This window comes from Magnolia sinica, chromosome 14 (assembly GCF_029962835.1).
Source record: "Magnolia sinica isolate HGM2019 chromosome 14, MsV1, whole genome shotgun sequence".
Lineage (NCBI taxonomy): Eukaryota > Viridiplantae > Streptophyta > Magnoliopsida > Magnoliales > Magnoliaceae > Magnolia > Magnolia sinica.
Genome location: NC_080586.1, coordinates 81654033 through 81673599, shown reverse-complemented (window position 1 = coordinate 81673599; position 19567 = coordinate 81654033). Strand labels below are relative to the sequence as shown.

General features: G+C 39.7%; 1 protein-coding gene across 1 annotated transcript; it reads right to left on the bottom strand.

The window, feature by feature from the left end:
- Positions 1-915: 915 nt before the first annotated feature.
- On the bottom strand, positions 916-3936 carry LOC131224725 (receptor-like protein EIX2). Its single transcript, XM_058220041.1, has 2 exons — positions 1092-3936; positions 916-1049 (listed from the first exon to the last, which is right to left on the bottom strand). The coding sequence occupies exon 1, from the start codon at positions 3753-3755 to the stop codon at positions 1092-1094; it is 2664 nt and encodes an 887-aa protein (XP_058076024.1). The 5' UTR covers positions 3756-3936; the 3' UTR covers positions 916-1049.
- Between the last annotated feature and the right edge of the window lie 15631 nt (positions 3937-19567).

Genomic DNA, 19567 nt, shown 5'->3' with positions numbered 1-19567 from the left:
GTTTGGGCCAAGTCCGGCTAAAATAACTTGAGCCCTACCTTGGCTAAAAAATTGATTGAGCCATGCATGTCAAGACTAAGCCCGACACACAAGCCACCCTTACCCACAACCACATATGAGAAATATGTGACTCAAAATAAAACAATTCAAATGGTGGGCCTTAGTATAGATGGGTAATAAACTGATCTAGAGTACATGAGAAATATTTAACTCAAATTAAATTATCCATATAGTGTAACCCATTTTAGATGAATCATAAACCAACATAAAATTGTGAAATGATAATTTATTTATTTGATATGTGGATGCTTGATGGATAATACTGATATATTTAATTTCAATTTAAGAGGAGCACATTATTTTTGAAATAGAGTTCAAAGTTGTTCCATGTTAACATGTGGTTCCATGTTAACATGTGTTAACCAAAATGAGTTAAGAAATTGTCCTGAATAAAACTACTTTTTATTAATAATTTGTGTTATGGTCTTTTTATTAAGAATTAGTCTAGAATAATTTCAACATGAAGGCGTGCAGGCTCTAAGGGGCCGTGAGATTGAGAAGAATGGATCTAATATGTATTGGAGCCGTGGATGATGATAGTTGATTTCTTTCTTTAAAAGAAAAGAAAAACTAAACTCTCTATGTATGACAATGGATCAACTTGCCAAATCATTGAAAGTGTCCCACTCCGTATGACTAGGCTAAAAATTAAGCTAGTGCATTCAATAAGTGGGTCACATCCATACATTGAATATGGAATTTCACTAACCATATGATTTCTCTTACAGGTGTGGTCCTATTGATGAGTAGAGTATCTGATGCATATAAAGTAGGAATATTTATTATAATAATAACAACAACAATAATAATTATTATTACAGAAAGGTGGGAGCATACCACCTGTAATTTTATTGATACTTGAAAATTGTATATAGTAGAGAGGGTAATAGACCAATCTCCTCCCCCAATTCTTATTACTAAGCATTTTATTACAACTCTCATATTAAAAATAAAAATAAAAATTACAAAGTAACCTATATTACAACAATTATTCATTACTCATGACTTGAGTTTCCACAAACTTTTTCAATCTAACATCCAGTAAAGCCACAATTACAAAAAAGTCTATCTTTCATCTCGTCAAAGAAGCGGTAATAAGCAATCCTCCAAGACTTCTTGAGCACTAAAATGCCACAGAAGGACCAAAACCCCACTGCAAATCCTGGTCCCATTGCAGAGTAAAGCCAACGCATTTCATACTCTTCTTCACCTTTTTCTACATCACCACTAACAGGCATCGGACCTTGAGATGTTTTATCGCTAACACACTTATTTGCAAGAGGAGGTCCACAGAGTCCATTGTTGCCGATATACATAGATGGATCTTCAAGCGTCTGGAGCTGATTTCCTGATGGAATTTTCCCCGAAAACTTGTTGTATGACAAGTTCAAGTGACTTAGAAAAGTTAAATTTGACATGCTCTGTGGAATTGTACCTGAAAGCTGATTTTTAGAGAAATCAAGAGACTCCAGCAATGTCAATTTACCAATCTTGTCTGGGATCTTTCCAGTCAAATGGTTTCCAGATAAGTTTAAGACACGCAATCCCAAAAGACTTGTGAGTCCTTCAGGGATCACTCCAGATAAGTTATTTGTTGAAAGGTCCATGCATGTAACCAGTGAAACCGTTCGAGTATATTCAAGCATTTGCCCCTTCATTGACACAAGCATGTTTTCCATGTAATATAATGTTTCTGTCAGTCCAAAGTTTTTCCCATAACGTGTTGTCTCCATCTCACCATAGGTAAGAAACAGGCTTAGCTTCTGCTCATTCTTCATGGCCGTGAGATTTTCAAAACTCTGGGGAATTGAACCAGATAAAAAATTCTGTGCCACATCAAGGAACTGAAGTGAAGCCAGGTTAAATAGTTGTGGTGGGATGCTGCCAGTAAACATATTTGACCGCAAGCGCAGAATTCTTAAGGCTGGAAAGCTTTCGCCAATCCAAGTGGGAATATGGCCTGAGAAATCGTTGTATCCAAGGTCGAGAGTCTCCAAACTAGCACATTTATTCAAAGGCAAAGGGATTTTTCCTGATAGGGCATTGTTGCTCAAGTGCAATGTTTGGAGTCGACGTAACAGACCCAAAGACCTGGGTATTCCTCTCGACAACCTGTTCCCGCTCAAATCAAGTGCCTCAAGGGCTACACAATTACCCAATCTCGATGGAATGGTACCACTTATATTGTTTTGGGAAAGGTCAAAGGCAGTCAGGGAGTTCATTCCTTCTATGGATGAGGGAATTATACCACTGATTTGGTTACCTTTAGCAGAAAAGATTTCTAAATTGTGCATTGTGGATGTAAAATTTGGTGGGATTTGCCCTGAAAATTGATTATTGGAGAGATCGAGTATCGTGGCTCCATTCAATATGCAAGGTATGGAACCACTGAAATTATTCCTACTCAAATCAATGGTGGCCTGAGACTGCAGTTTTAAAATGTTGGGCAATTGGCCAGAAATATTGTTATTTGAAAGGTTCAGTGCAACAAGTTGGGATGTTAAATTCCAAAACCAGGTGGGGATGATGCCAGAGATAGTTGAGTTAGAGAGATCCAACGCCTGTATGTATTTTTGTGTTCGTAGCCAAGGAGGAAATCGAGGACCTAAATGAGATGATGTTAGCCAAATCATAGAAAGTTGAAATGGAGGGGCCCAATCAGGGTGTGGATTAAAAACCAAAGGATTGGAAGAGAGGCGCAAGGTGTTCAAGTTTTTGAGGTTTTCAAAAAGAGTTTCAGACACGTTTCCTGTCAAGGAGTTGTCAGAGAGGTCAAGCCAATACAAGTTAGAAAGTTGTCCTAAAGTTGTTGGGATTGTCCCATTCAACTGATTCCTACTGAGATCAAAATATTCTAAGGAAGACAATCCACCAAGAAGAGTTGCGGGGATTGGGCCCAGTAGCATGCAATTGTGGAGAACAAGGATTCTAAGATTTTTTAGCTCAGGTAACCAATCAGGAATGGCTGCATGCATATGGTATCCAAGCAATGCCAGGATCTCTAAATTGATAAGCTTAGTTATGGCTCTTGGAATGCTACCTCTTGTATTCTCATCGAAAGACAGTAAGAGAGACTCAAGTGATGTCATATTGCCAATAGACACTGGGATTTCTCCATATAGATGACCCAAATACAGTTCAAGTATCTTGATCCTACTCCAGCTGCCTTCAAGGAGTTCTGAACAGTTAGCACTGAGTTTATCAAAACCTCCTCCCAACCCCAACACTTCCAAGTTTGGAAGTTGTGAAAATTGGTAAGGAACTGGACCATGAGAATTGGTATGCATGAGATCTAAAAACTCAAGGCTACTAATGTTCGCTATCCAGTTTGGAATTCTAGAGTTGAAGGGGTTCCAACTGAGTTCAAGGAGACCGAGAGATGTGAAATTAACAGAAGCAAGAGTTGGAGAAATATATGAAAGACTAGAACCTTGTAAGCGTAGCTCAATGAGGGAAGGAGAGTTGTTGATTACGGGCACCCAATCACGGCTTGCCATGGAAAGGTTCACATAAGACATGTCGAGGTACTTTAGAGAAGGTAGACTCGTCAACCACCACAGGTTTTTGGCACTCAAGGAGTAGTCATAACGTGAAGAAAGCTGCAAGGAAATGAGGTGAGAGAGGTTTCCAAGCTGATGAGGGATTCTCCCACTGAACCCTGCCGATGACAAGTTCAAATGCCTTAACTCTTTCATGGAACCCAAAAACTGTGGAATTGGGATACCATTAAAAGCATTAAAGCTCAAGTCCAAGAACTGAAGATGCTTCAGTTCAACCAAAGCTGGGTCAATTCCGCCACTTAGACTGAAAGCTGGATCTAAGAGGCCTCCATCATCCAAATAACTGCCGTTATAAGTGTGGAGATCGAGTTTAAGAACATACCCAGTCATGTTGTGGCAGGTAATTCCTCTCCATTTGCAGCAGTCTGAGGCATCATCCCAAGAAGAGAGAAGATTGGAGGGATCGTTGAGAGCCTTCTGAAAGGTGGTCAGCGCTTTTCTCTCAGAATCCAAGCAATTACTACTCACCTTCCAAAATCCTCCGCAATATATTATCACTTTTATTAGAAAGAGGGAAACATGAAAGCTTCTTCTCTCCATTCTTTATCTCAGCTGTAGAAATACAAAATAGCTTCTTTGATAATTTCTCCCGACGCTATCCTCAATTTATAAGATTTTAAGACCGTATCCATCCATCAAGTTAATTAACCACCATTTTCTCCCAACACGTGCCATTCATATACGACTAAACAGACGGACGCGCATATCCTGCGAACTTGCACCGGAAGTTCCTGCGCTGGGAACCCAGTGGGGCCCACTGTGATGATTTTGAGAAATCCTCTCCGTCCATCCGTTTTTTGAGTTCATTTTAAGACATGAGGACAAAAATGAACCGTACCTAATTCCCAAGTGGGCCGAAAATGTGAGAATTGAAGTTCGACAGTTGAAATATTCGTGGGCCAGAGAAGTTTTCAATCCTTCTAATATTTGTTTCTTCATTTCATCCCAGTATGAATGACGTTATTAACGGTATGGATGGAATGTAAACATCACTGTAGAACCCAGGGAGGTTTCAACGGTATGAATTTCCCTAACTACCTTTATCCTTTAGTACGGCCCACTTGAATCGTGGAACCTGTTCAATTTTACTTTCATAGCGTGAAATGAGCTCACAAAACCGATGGACGAGGTGGATTCCATACAAACATCACGGTGGGCCCCACCTGGGTTCCCAGCGCAGGTAGAAATCCGCCTCCTAAACTGACATCCAAGGTGCCAGAGACGAACGGTCCTGTCGAGAGCTCCGTGGGCCCACCGTGATGTATATGTTTCATCCACGCCGTTCATCCATGTTGAAAGTTCATTTAGGGCATAAACCTATAAAGGAGGCAGAACGAAGGCTCAAGTGAACCACACCGTGGGAAGGAATGGGTATTGAAAGCCTACCGTTGAAAACTTCCTTGGGGGGCAAGTTTTGGATCAACTTGATCTTTATGTTTTCCTTATAAACAGGTTGAATGGCAGATAAGCATCATAGTGGGCCTAGGAATTTTTCAAGAGTAGAGGTTCAATCACTAGTGCTTCCTATGGTGTGGTCCAGTTGAGCCTTCCATCTGCCTCCTTTTTAGTTACATGCCCTAAAATGATCTCTGAAAATAGATGGACGGCATGGATAAAATATATACATAACAGTGGGCCCGACGAAACCCCTGACAGGACCGGCCGTCCGTCTCTACCTAGGTCCTCGCATCCACCAGGCGAGTCTCCTCAAACCATAGATAAAATGACCTGCCACTAAGGTTTTAACGGACAGCTGAGGCCAGGCCAAGCTCTATTAAGTACAGCCCATGATATTAAAATTAAGTTCGCATCTGGCCTGGTTCATGTGTTAAAAATGAGATGCTTCCGATCTGTGCTAAAAGAGGGGCCTTCGACCAGTCAAAATTTGGTCGAACAATTAAATGACATCGAATTAAATTGATTTGTAGGCAAAAAAGAATTGGACAGTTTTTTTGTATTTTCAACAGATCAAAATGTTGGTCGACAATTGATCCCATTTCAAAATGTTGATGTATTGTACATTTTGCACTTCTCTTCTTTATTTTTTTTTTCTTAATGTGATTTGTTTCTATTTTCATTTTTTTTTCTTATTTAAGACAGTGTAAATGGGATTATGGTTAATGCAAATAGTGCTAAAAACCTTTGAGAGAGTTTTGGAGAGAGGAAAAGCTTAGAGCTTTGATTGGTGAGATTCCATCTCTCCTAGCTTGTTTTCGTAGTGCATTTTTGCCGTGATTTTTTTCCTTAATGGTACAGATGAGATGGCACGGTGTGGTACCTTTTTTTGTCCAGTACACCATGGCTCATTTTTCTCAACTTTCGTACTGGTGTGGCCCAGCTGTTGATAGTCTTGCTGGGTCACTAGATCAGAGTAAATTTAAGCCATGGTCTAAGCCTATGATATTAATGGTGGGATTAATTACATGCATGTCAAGTTATAGTGGACTGGACATAGATGGGTAACATACTGTCTTGCTGCATCTACTGCTCTGGTGAACATTTACCTCTACAAGGGCCCATTTTTTAAGACTACCCCATTTGAATAGGAGTCATGCCTCTTTAATATGATCTTGTATGCAGTCCCATCATTTGAGAGAAATCAAAGTGCCCATTTGGCATCTTTACTGATAAGAACTTATTTGCTGATTTAAAAAATAAAAAATAATTAAACTCCTATTTAAATTTAAATAGTCCATTTGAAAAGCTCTAATTTTAGAGTTTATTGGTCTTAAAAACTAGTTAAAAAGCTTTTGAAAGCAAATTATGAGGAGGTTACTTGTTTTTTTAGAGATAATTTAGCTTAAGCAGATAAACTTTTTAAATAATTTCCATCTTACCTTCCTCTCTTCTTAATTTCTTTAAGGTGGATTCACGTGGTTAGGAACTTATATTGAAGGTGGGGCTCCATATGATGAATGGTCCACATCAAGGTGGGCTCACAAATGCACGTTCACATCAAAGGTGGGCCACACATGATAGAGGACCCACGTCAAAGGTGGGACCTATATGATGGATAATGAGAGACCACATGATAGAAGGTTGACATCAAAGGTGGGCTCATATGATGAACGATCAGTATTGAAGGTTGGGCCCCACGTGATTCTTGGTCTACACAAAAGTGGGATCCACATGATGGATTGTAAACATCAAAGATTGGACCTACATGATAGATGGCCCACATCAAAATGTGGCCCCGCATGATGAACTATCTACATCAAGCGGGCTCCACATGATAGACGGTCCACTTATTAGGTAGCACACCTGGAATATAACCATTAGAACTGAACACATGCAGGAAACCATTCCACAACTTGTGGTGCGTACAATCTTCCTGGCCAATATGCTACTTGTGTAGAATATCAGTTGGTGCAGTCAAAACAGTAGGCCCCACTGTGAAGATCACCCTACTTCACAAATTAGCAGGTTGATACTCTGAAAGGTGGGCCGGTCCTCTATGTTTTATTAGATCAGATTCCAGCTGCATGTCCTGATAAGGAGTAGATGGGCCTAATTTTTATTTCAGGTGATCTTCATGGTCGGGCGACATATGTCCTATGATGAGTGGATGAGCCTAATTTTTATTTCAAGTGATCTTCATGGTAGGGCCGCCATATCACTCGTGTCTCATTTTTCTTACCTTTCAATCACATTCATCCAGGTGTGGCCCAGTTGTAGACGGTCTTGCTGGGTCATTAGTTTAGAGTAAATTTGAGCCATGCTAAAAACACGAGGCCTATGATATTAATGGTGAGAAATGGTTGTACATTTATGAATGTCAAGTTATAATGGACTTAGACAGCCAACATATGAGTCTTGCTAGGTCTATTGCTCGGGCGTGAACATTCACCTCTGCTATGGGCCCACTTTTTAAAACTGAACCATTAGGACATTGCAGATATGGCAAATCCGGACCTCATGAATCTTCTTGCCCGGTAGAGGAGATTACCTGTATCATTTATGTATTAGTAACATCAGCGTATCGTATCAGACACGCTGATGGGACTGGTGTGATTCAAGTCCAAGTCAAGATGTCGTCGAGTCAAGCCTATTTAATGTGATCTTGTATGCTGTCCCAACATTTCAGAGAAAAGAACGAGCTCATGTCTCTTTAACGTGATCTTGTATGCAATCCCACCGTTTGAGAGAAACCAAGAAAAATAGCATAATCTTTAATAATTTCCAAGTTGATATTGTACCGTTACATCAACGGTATCACTCATAGACCCCACAATGGAGAAGTCACGGCCCAATAATCCAGCCCATAAAGTCATGCAAACTACACATCATGGAAAAGTAAGATAGAAAATGGACATAGACAAGAAAAACTCAATTTGAATGTATAGGGAATAATATATCATAGCTAATAATGGTTTAAAAACACGTATGAGTCCACGGTGACTTATCTGAGTTGACTCAAATTCAGAAGCATCTGAGCTAGTTCCACACCATGAGTCAACCCTTGAGCCACTACCGACTCAGCCGAGTTGTCCTATTCAGCCCTGTCTTGGGTGAGTCCTGGCTCAACCAAAGACCAAATGAGTTTATCTAAGTTGTGAGTTTTGTAACCATGTACCTATAGCTTCTATAATTAAAATGGAAAGGAAAATGTTAACGTATTTCCTTAGTATAGCTAGTGATTCTATCTTCTGGGGGGGCGTGGTGATCGGAGGTGGAAGTGATTAGGATCGTTAGAACCTTAAAACAAACATATCTCGCAAACCGAAATGAGTTATTTAACGTATCATATATAATTTTGAGGTAAGAGAAGCTACTTTAGCCACCCAACCTCACTACGCTAGGTTCCCAATGCCGGATTTGCGAGATTCCATTAAATCAACGGTCTAAAATCCTTTTTAATTTCGTTTTTACTATTTATAGTAACTTTTAGTTCCATTGTAACTCTTGATCCTTTGAGCTTTAGGAGTCGTGCCCAACATGAAAATGGCGTAGAAAAATTAGGAGAATAACGTGATTAGGCCAAATTGGACACTTACTTTTTTTGACCGAAAACCATGAAGTCCAGTAGAAATCATGACCGTCTATAAATAGTAAGTTTACTATTTATAGTAAGTCATGTTTTTTAGGGAGTCTGAGTTTGATTCTAAAACTTCTTCCTTAGGTTTAGTATTACTATTTAAAGGATTGTAAATTTATTTTTATCATCAATCAATTTATTTTTGAATTTATTAAAATTTATTTCTAGTTTCTATTTTTTCCTCTTGGATTGGAGGAGCCCAAAGAAGCTCCAAGGATTTGGAGTAATTATCCCCCTTGAGCAAGACGGTGATCGACCTCATCACGTCCATCCCTGCATCATCCTCTGTGCCGTTTCCATGTGATCCAGGCCATGGGTCTAATGGACATTCCCTGGATGGACCATGGTCCCTAAATATCCCATATTGGAAGATCCTTGCCACAAATCGTATGTGATGTTGAATAATCCTACCCAGTCCAATTGAAGATCATCAACTCAACAATTATCTTTTAATTTTGAAGTTACGGAGAGAACTCAAATGGTTATGATAATTTGATAAGAGTATATTTGAGCCCTAGTCTAAATTGAGGTCCATGATCTAAACTGTGGGAATGATTGTAGATGTATGTCAAGCTATAGCGAACTAATTGGGCAACATCTAATCTTGCTGGATCAACATCCATCCAGCACAGGGATATTTCAATGGCACATCATGACCTATGAATACTTTTGCTTAGTATTCAATATTTCTACATGTCATAGAAAATGAGTCCATATAATGAGAATAGTTTATCTTATAAGCAATTAAGCACGGATAGTTGTGATTAAAGTCAAAGTCAAGCAATCAACATTTGAGTGGGACCAATGCTCCTTTAATGCCATCATGTTCACTACCCCACCACGTCGAGAAATGAAGACTTATAACACACTCTTTAACAAGTTCAAAGTATATAGATAACATTCATTAATAGCATAACACGGACACATTTAGGTTCTTCCAAGCAGTCGCACTCATAGGGTAGACTAATAATCAACCTCATAATGGAAAGGTAAAACAAAAAAAATAAAAAAAATAAAAATCATATAAGCAAAACTTCATTTTGTATCTTCTCTAGAGTCTACAGTTGGGCGAGTCCATGTCGAGAAATGAAGACTTATAACACACTCTTTAACAAGTTCAAAGTATATAGATAACATTCATTAATAGCATAACATGGATACATTTAGGTTCTTCCAAGCAGTCGCATTCATAGGCTAGACTAATAATCAACCTCATAAAGGAAAGGTTAAAAATAAAAAATCATATAAGCAAAACCTCATTTTGTATCTTCCCTAGAGTCTACAGTTGGGAGAGTCCTTACATAGGTAGGGATTAGATCTAATGAAAATTGATAAAGGATGATGCAACGGAGGATTTTAAAAGTCCATGTTATAACCAAATTTTCAGGGGTTTTGGTGGAATCAAACGTCCTTTTTATTATTTCAAAAAAGATTTCAATTTCTACTCAAATTAAGATCTAGCTTTTCTTTTATGTACAAAAGTACATTTGGTACATTTTAAGCGGCACTTTCATTCAATAACATAATTTTATTTGTCAATTTTAGAGATTTCTCTTTCCTTGATTAGATTTGGTACATTTTAAGCGGCATTTTCATTCAATAACATAAATTTATTTGTCAATTTTAGAGATTTCTCTTTCCTTGATTAGATTTCATGAATGTAAAATCTGGCAAATATGTTCAGTAGGCGGGCGGCACATGATATAATTAAACCTATTTCAGAATCTCTTTATTTTTTGCAGTTGTGGCCTATCTGATGATCTCATAGGCTTGGCATCCATGTTGCCGGATTGTTTGTTGAACGGCTCTAAACCAAGGTATTCAAAATCAGTTATGCAACCGCCGTAACCGTATACGGGGCTGTAATGACTGTTACAGAAAAAAAAGGCTGTAACGGTCTCATAACAGCCCCGTAACAACCCATAACGGCCCTGTAATAGTCCTATAACGGTCTTGTAACAGTTTTTTCAAAAAAATTTAAAACGGTTGTAACGGCCATTATGATCCGTACGTAGCATAACAGTAACAGTGGTGGCCATTACGACCACCATTACCGTTTTGAAACACCTTGCTCTGAATCCATACTCATGTTCCTTATTTTCCACTAGCGATATGCGCCAGTACATTCAAATGGACATGAGCTAGTGCAATTATCATGGTGACTATAGTCTTACACCATTCAGTCCACGTGTTACGCACACCGTGGAGTCATAAGATTTCTCTGCAATTGAAGAATTAGGAGTTGGCATTTCCAAGCCATTCAACCTGATTCATTAATTTTCGACCGTGTAGCAAATGGAGTGGTGGTGAAGGACCCAGCCCATATCTACATTACACCTCAGCCCATGAGCTAAGTAATTTCTCTATAGCACAGTTGGGCTCGCTGGTGAAATACTGAGCCCAACAATGTAAAAATGCTCCGCTTGGGCTACATCTCCTGGTTAGGCTTAGGCCTATATCTCATACACAGGCCTCAAGTCCCAGCAAGAAAAATGATCAACTTGACTTGGACGGCCCTGGTAAACCCAGCCCAGTTGCCACTCTAGTTCTCAAGGGATCTCTCGACATTGGTTATTTCTTGAAAGGACTATATACAGTGTTGAAGTTTTCATCTTTGATATGATATTTCCAATAGAATGCAGCAAAACCCTCTACAAGTTCCCTAAGCCAACACTGGTATAAATCTGGCCATCTGCACGGCATCACACGTGCCAACATGCAATATCAAAGCCGTCCAACACGTATCATATGGTGTTGCCCACACAACCCCAGTAGTGGGGTGGTGATGTTGGGGCCCACCATACATGTATGTGTTTTATAACCACAACAAACGGTGGTGATTGAACGCTTGCCATTGAAAACTTCATACAAAAGTTTTGGATCAAGCAGATATTTATGTTTTAGGTTCCCACTTGATCTTCGGATCCACTTCATTTTTAGATTCACGCCCTATAATGGGCTGGCAAAATGAATGGATGGCGAGTATATAAAACACCAGGACTTTAGCCTTTGGATTGAGTTCATTTCTAACGATCCAAATTGTTTTAATTTGATGGTCACTCTCACCAAATTTGCAAGATTCCTTCAGGTCGATAGTCGAAAATCCATTTTATTTCCACTTTTACTATTTATAGTAAGTATTAGTTTGATTATAACTTTTCATCCTTTGAGCTTTACGAGTTGTGTCCAACGTGAAAAGTACTTTTATAATAAGTTAACGAATTTTAGGGATTTTGAGTTGGAGTTTGATGTTGAAATTTCTTTAAGGTTTGTATCATTATTTAAAGGGTTGTAAATTCCTTTTTATTATCTACCAATGAAAATTTGAATTTATTTATATTCTTTTCTAATTTTCCTCCAGTATTCAAGGAATTTCTATGAGGAGTCTAGTGAAACTTCATGAATTCAGAGTAGTTATCGTTGAGGAAGATGGTGATCAACCTCATCACGTTCATCCCTGCGTCAATACACCACGGGCTGAAGACTCATATCAATTCCCATCTCAAATTGATACATCAGCCTATCAAATATACCAGGAGATGGTTATATGATATACATGTTCTGCTAGCTCTACCATATATTTCGGGCTGTCCAAGATATGGTTGTCCCTTATCCTCCCCACGTGTTACTAATGTAAAGCTATGTATACAATATGTGGGTCCTATTGTGAATGGAGCATATATGTAAAATCACAATGAACAACAAACCCTACCCATCCAATTAACAAGTATCAAATGGATGGTTAAAGTTAAAATAGCGCGTGGTCGAAATTCAAAGGAAAAAATTATATGGTTACTATTATCTTCTCAGTGCAAGTTTATATAGCTGTCGTGCATAAAAATCTGGCCGTTAACCAAACAATATGAGCATAAAACCAACAATACAAACTCTTGGCATGCATGTGGCCCACCTGATGATTAGATTGATAACTGCTTTGATCCATTCTGATGCCAGTAGCCTTCCATGTTGGTGCCCATAGTTGGAAGCCCCGTCCAAGTTTTAATTGACACAGTGAAAGTTTTATGCTCTCTAACCATGATATAGTTGGTTTTCTTTTTTAGAGGACAGGTGTGACGTCACCACATGTAGCTTTATTGATATGAAGAACTGGCTGTACAACCATTTGGGTGGATGTCACAAAAAATAATTAGCCCTTGCCTATCATATCACAACACTATATAGAATTTAAAAAAAAACAAAAAACCAACACAACACAACACAACACAACACAAAGCAACCAGAAGATAAGAGTTGAGATGGGTCAAGAAATAGCCTGAAACAGGTCCTTGCCAAAATGTCCCCAGCTACACTAAGAAGGCCCAAAGCACTCGACATCCAACTCCAATAGACGATCACCTCCTCAGTCATTCACTGTAAGACTCTTATCAGGTGGGCCACACATGATCATTGGTTTAGATTTAACCGTTGGATTATTTAGATTGAGTGATTTAGTGGGCTCCACTACAGTTGTGATAATTACAAATAAGTTTGGAACGGGACACTTGAACCATGGTTATTAAGCTGGATATGGAAACCAATGGTGTGGAGACCCTAGAGGAGAGAAGCGCGATGGGCAAGCATCTCTATCCCTCTTTCTTATAAATAGATATCTTGGTCCCCTCATCCATATATAAGAGAAAACTATAGTCTCATTGAGATATTCTCCAAAAGATATAAGGTGCGGAAGACCTAACATTTCATGGTTACGAAGGAATGTCTTCCCAATCAGGTATGCAATTTAAGATTATTGTGTTGAATCCCCATTATTGATGTATAAATGATCCGTCAATTCTGCAATATAGAAATAACATTCACATCTCCTCGACATTTAACAAGACCACGCCTAACCCGTTACACCGCCCGGTTGAAACTGCAGCCACATTTAGGCCTCATCTAACCAGTGGACGAGCTGACTCTAAGCAAAATACAGAGCATAGAACAAAAGGAGCAGTCACATTACCACAGAACCCGGGCAACAGCAATTAACCCCCAGCTGCATAATACAAATAACTCTGGAGCTCGACCACACCCCCTAGCTGCACATGACAACAGAACACACCCCTCAGCAGCCATCTGCTGACAATGAAAAAACCAGTGGCAAAAGAAAACCCCCATCCAATCAACAATTTTCTGCCATACAGCAAGAACAGGCAGCAATCTGAATCAGTTGGGACCACCAGAATGCATGAGTCCTGGAACCAATGGCTCTGCATGCGTCATGAAGATAGTTGGACCACACAACAGGCCAAACAGGCCCACCATCAGGCCATCCATTCACCCCACTGCCTCTATAGAATGTCTTCCGTGCCTTCGAGACAGAGTAGTGGCTATGTGGTCTCCGTCAATTTCATGTCACCCTAGATTCCAATCATAACCACTTCCCTTAGACAGCAGCTACATCCCAAAAAATCCCTAAAATCAACATCACGACACCTTATTTCACCGCTTTCCTGAACCTTGGTGCCTAACGTTTTCGTGCTATTGAATCTATCATGCGAACTGACTACATCAACAAATGCACCGGCCTAAACAGACCGTGCTCTTGAAACTAATTAAGGGAGAAAGGAAAAATGTCTTCATAGAAGCAGCATCTGGCACCTTCAACTGGGACAGAAGGAATCTGACAGCATCAGATACAACACAAGCGAACAGCACCAAGCCTGAGACAGGAAGAAGGAAAACAGAGAACCCTCTATAAGGGATGGGCCACTGAGGAAACAAGATTCAAAAGACACTCAAAAAACATCAGAGACAAGCAATCCCACACTACATCTGCCAAACCCTCCTACTCATGAAGCACATCGGCCTCAAACAAAGAATAAGGCAGGTAGCAGAGCACTATCCCTATAGCTCCACACGAAATTGGTAATCCCAGTTCAACTATAACAGTGTGAATCACAATTGTAGCACTCCACTCCTCACACGATTTTCTAGATGCATTACAACTTACAGGGGTCCACTGGTACACCCGATTACACTATCCAACACTTAGAACAATCTAGACCGTTGATCAATAAGGCCCACCTTATAGAATTCTTACACATCCACCCCAAACAAAGCATAAGGCAGGTAGCAGAGCACTCACAGGTACAAAGCTTCCCGAGAAAATCTCCAGCTAATACCAACCACATACAGACCTACTTCTAAAACACTTCTAAAGCCAGCCAGCCACAGCAACATGAAGCACCAAAGAAACAGCACTGCACATTGACTACAGTCCGTGCCAAACTAGAAGCAGGAAGCTCAGCTGCATCTGATTAAGACATACCCGAAGCTGTAAAAATGACAGCACAGGATGGCAGTTAAGACTCTTTGCAGACACCTTCTTGCATGATGCATTACCATGACACCAGGACCAAACCAGCTGCCAACTGCAGGATATGGACCACAATTAAGGTGGATTATAATCATCTCTAACATGTTGTAGGTAGTGGTTACAAGATTCCAGCTCTGTTGGAATGGCAATCATATTCGATTAAGCAGGTAGCTTTCTAAAAACCTTTTTTAAAAAGGTGCTGGATATTCAGATTTATCAGTAGCAGCAGCATTGCTTATAACAATCAGGCATGGCAGCAGCCTCCACCATCACAGAATCACAGAGCATTAAGGGGATGAGCCAAGCAGGGGAAATTGGAAGATTAGATACAACAGAAACCACCATTGACTGCAGCTTGGCCAGAATACACCTTGAGAACAACTTTTCCATTACACCAACTCGGGGCCACTGAGGACATTCAACAACAGATACTGAGAACATCATGCATTTCAATGCACTTTCACAGGCCCTGAATTTACGTCAGCTAAAACCATTCCGAACAGAGACAGCCACACCCTCATCCCAAACCATCCAACAACAGCTAGCCACTCCCAGTGCTTCAATGATTGACACTCATGCATTGCAATGCACTTTCACAGGCCCTGAATTTACACACACCCTTCCCCTACCCACAACACACACAAGGCTTCAGCATCCTTAAAACATATGCACCCCTGTCACCTGCTTACAAAACACACACATGCACGCACACACACACACACACTGATGTAGAGCAGGTCGCAGACACTTTCATGGCAAAGATGGACCAGAGAAGGCCTGATCGGAGGCGCAAATTATCCGGATTGTTAGAACCTTAAAACAATTGTATCTCGCAAACCGGAATGGTTTTCTCGACGTATCATATATGATTTTGGGTTAGGAGAAGCTACTTTAGCCAACCAACCCCACTACGCCGGGTTGCCCACACCAGATTTATGAGATTCCATCAGATCGATGGTTGAAAGTCCCTTTTTAATTTTGTTTTTACTATAAATAGTAAGTTTTAGTTTGATTATAACCTTTGATTGTTTGAGTTTTAGGAGTCATGCCCAACATGAAAAGGGCTTAGAAAAAAAGGACTCTATTGACAACCTTGAATGAGAATTTACTGACAGACTGCAGATCCCTTCTCATTCTTGCTCCCAACTATCATTTATACATCCGAAACATCCAGTCCCAAACAACTAAACATCTGTTCAAACCGTTGTCATAGAAACAGATCAAGTATCTCCTACTGGGTTAGCCAAAACCAAACTGAGCTCTACCTTTCAGCTATATCTGGGCCACCTGTGATCACGAAACATAATCATTTGCCCCAGCCAATTGACATCAAAGTTCAACGTTTTATGCCCTCAGCCATCAGAATCAACCTAAGCCAATTGATATCCAAATGATGCCAACAACAGCACTCATATATAAACATATAGAATTCTCCCTGTACGGTAGAAACCTGTGAGATGAGAAGGTGCTGATTAGGACCCTAGAGAGCTGAGCAGAGGGCTACTAACAAACAGACATACTCTTCACTAAAAACATCAGCAGCGCAAGAAAGAACCCTGATCATTTGCTAACAAAAAAGGGCTTTTAAGAAATTATTACTTCAAAGAAAATGATCAATGCTGAACAGGGCTTTCAATTGGAGAATCAATGAAAAAAGCTCAACAATGAACATGTCTGTTGATGAAAGCCTATGATGATCCAATCAACATAGGCAGATAGATGGGGGTCTTGAGTTTTTCAAATGGGCTGGCCTACATATTTGTTTTCCTGGCCAGGGCCTGATCCCTATCAAATGCAAGGGCTTTCCACTGGGACATCTATTTCCTGTAAACCTAAGCTCTGTGGGGCCTACCATAGTGTTATATCCACTACATTGTAGATCATGTTAAGTGGACCTTTTTGGACCAAGCATGTTTGCTTAGAGACCCAACTGGGACATGACCTAGATCGAGATGCTTGCCGCATTGTCATGTGTATTGTCATTTGCATCTACAGTCTCTCCTTATGCTTGTCGCCTTATTCTTATACCCTAAATAGTTGGTATTTCTATGGTGGATGACCATGTTGAGGCCCAATAGAGGGATGATCAGAATCCATTGACTATCATATGCATAGAGGTCAGACAATAATTCTTACTATGACAAACAAGATAATTGTTTGGAGAATGCAAAGAATGCCAAGGCATTCTACTTACTAACCAAACTCTCTACATATGACAATAGTTCAACTTGCCAAATTATAGGAAGTGTCCCACTCCATATATATGTTACTTAGTCCAAAAATTAAGCCAGTGCACTCATTAGGTGGGTCATATCCATACATTAAATGTGGACCATCGACCTAATTTAATAACCATACATTTCCCTTGCAGCTGTGGCCAAAATGAAGAGTAGAGCAGGAATATTTAAAAATTGATGAGCAGATGAAGTGGGTAACACAGGAATATTTATTCTATTCTATTATTTATTTATTTATTTATTTTACAGAATGGTGGGAGCACACCACCTGTAATTTTATTGATACTTGAAAATTATATACAGTAGAGGAGGCAATACTTAGCAATACTTAACAGAACCAAAAAAAATAAAAAAATAAAAAAAATAAAAAAAAAAGAACAAGAAAAAGAAAAAACTCCATTATGAAGTGACTTGGGTTACTAACAATCATTCATTACTCATGACCTGAATTTCCTTCAAATTTCTTCAATCTAGCATCCTGTAAAGCGGCAATTACAAAAACGTTTATCTTTCACATCAACAAAGAAGCAGTAATACGCAATCCTCCAAGACTTCTTGAGAATTAAAATGCCGCAGAAGGCCCAAAACCCTTTGACAAATCTGAGTCCCATGGAAGAGTAAAACCAAAGCATTTCATACTCCTCTTCATCGTTTTCTATGTCACCCTTGGCAGGCATTGGACATTGAGATGTCTCGTCATTGACACACTTATCTGTAAGAGGAGGTCCACAGAGTCCATTGTTGCCAATATAAATAGATGGATCTTCAAGTGTCTGAAGCTGATTTCTAGATGAAACTCTCCTAAACAAGTTGTTATTAGACAAGTTCAAGTGGCTTAGAAAAGTTAAAATTGGCATGCTCTGGGGAATTATATCTGAAAGCTGATTTATGGAGAAATCAAGAGACCCCAACAAAATAGGTCCAAGTACCATAACCATCTATCCAATAGATGCCACTTTGTATTGCTTATGATTCCAAATTAGCACTTTGATGATAATAACTATGCGATCTCTGTCTCATAAAAAAAAAAAAGAAGATGGTTGGAACAAATTAACCTCATTCATAATGTTAAGATGATCCAATTGACATGATTCTTGCACCACGGCTTACTCCCAATGGTACCATTGGATGAACTGTCAGGATTGATGATTGGCCATCCCATGTGGCAACATCTCCATTAAGGTGGGGATGGATGTTAGTAAAACCCATATATTTGGATATATATACATCCCCATCTTAATGGGGACATTAGCAACGTCCGCGAAGCTTTTAAATGGCACATGGTATGACCTATCATCGATTTGAATTGTCATTTCATTGATACAACCAGCGGCCAACCGTGATGCAAAAACATGCCAATTGAATGGCCATAAAATCCAATCAATAGCGTAGAAAATGGAGAGTAAATGTTGAGTGGAGAAACAAAATAGGTCCAAATCATGATCTTGAAACATCTATTTGATAGATCCTGTGTTGTACTGCCTATGATTCCAAAGCAGCACTTTGGTTTGGAGACTCTAAACATGTGATTTATGGCTTGTAAACAATAAATAATTGTAAAATATTGGCCCCATTAAGGGTTATATCATCTGACTGGATTGATTCTTGCACCATGGCTCTCCCCCAATGGCATTATTGAATGAAATGTCCAGATTGATGATTGGGTGTCCCACACGGCATTCAAAAGGTTTGGGGACGTAATATTATTATATTTATTTATTTACTGATTTATTTAAAAATCACTATTCATTTCAAAAGATATAGGCTATACAGTGAACTGCACAAAGAAAGCAAAAACAGACACCTCGCAACAAAAAAAAAAAAAAAACTGAGAGGGCCGAAACCGAAAAGAGGGGGTACAGCAGGGGGCACAGGCGATCCAGACTACCAGAAAAGGCCTAAGATAAGGCAAGAGAAAAGCGGAGGCCGAGTTAGGCAACAAATCTGAGCGATCCAAGGCCGGCCCTATCCAAGAAAATCATCCCACATACGAGAGGAGGAAGGGATGACAAGTGCAGGGAAATCGAGGAGTGCTGAAGGACGCTCCCTTCTTTTGCCATGCCATCGGCAGGGCCGTTACCTTCTCTGAGAATATGAGTGAAAGAAAATTCTCCTCGTCGGCGAAGACTATTCATCTGCGACAACCAATTTTTCCATTTCCAAGGGGGCTTAGACTGGTGAGTGAGGCAGAGGAACACCAATCGAGAATTTGTTTCAATAATTACTCTGTCCAAACCTTTATCCAAATAGAGCGACATCCCATCATGAATGGCACGATGTTCCGCCATATTATTTGAACTGACCCCGTATGCTGCGGTGAAGCCGAAAAGAAAAGAACCATTGTCATTCCTGCAGACGC

Excerpts from the sequence above, each read along its gene's own strand:
- LOC131224725 (XM_058220041.1), bottom strand. The coding sequence starts at position 3,755 with ATGAAAGAGTTAAGGCATTTGAACTTGTCATCGGCAGGGTTCAGTGGG.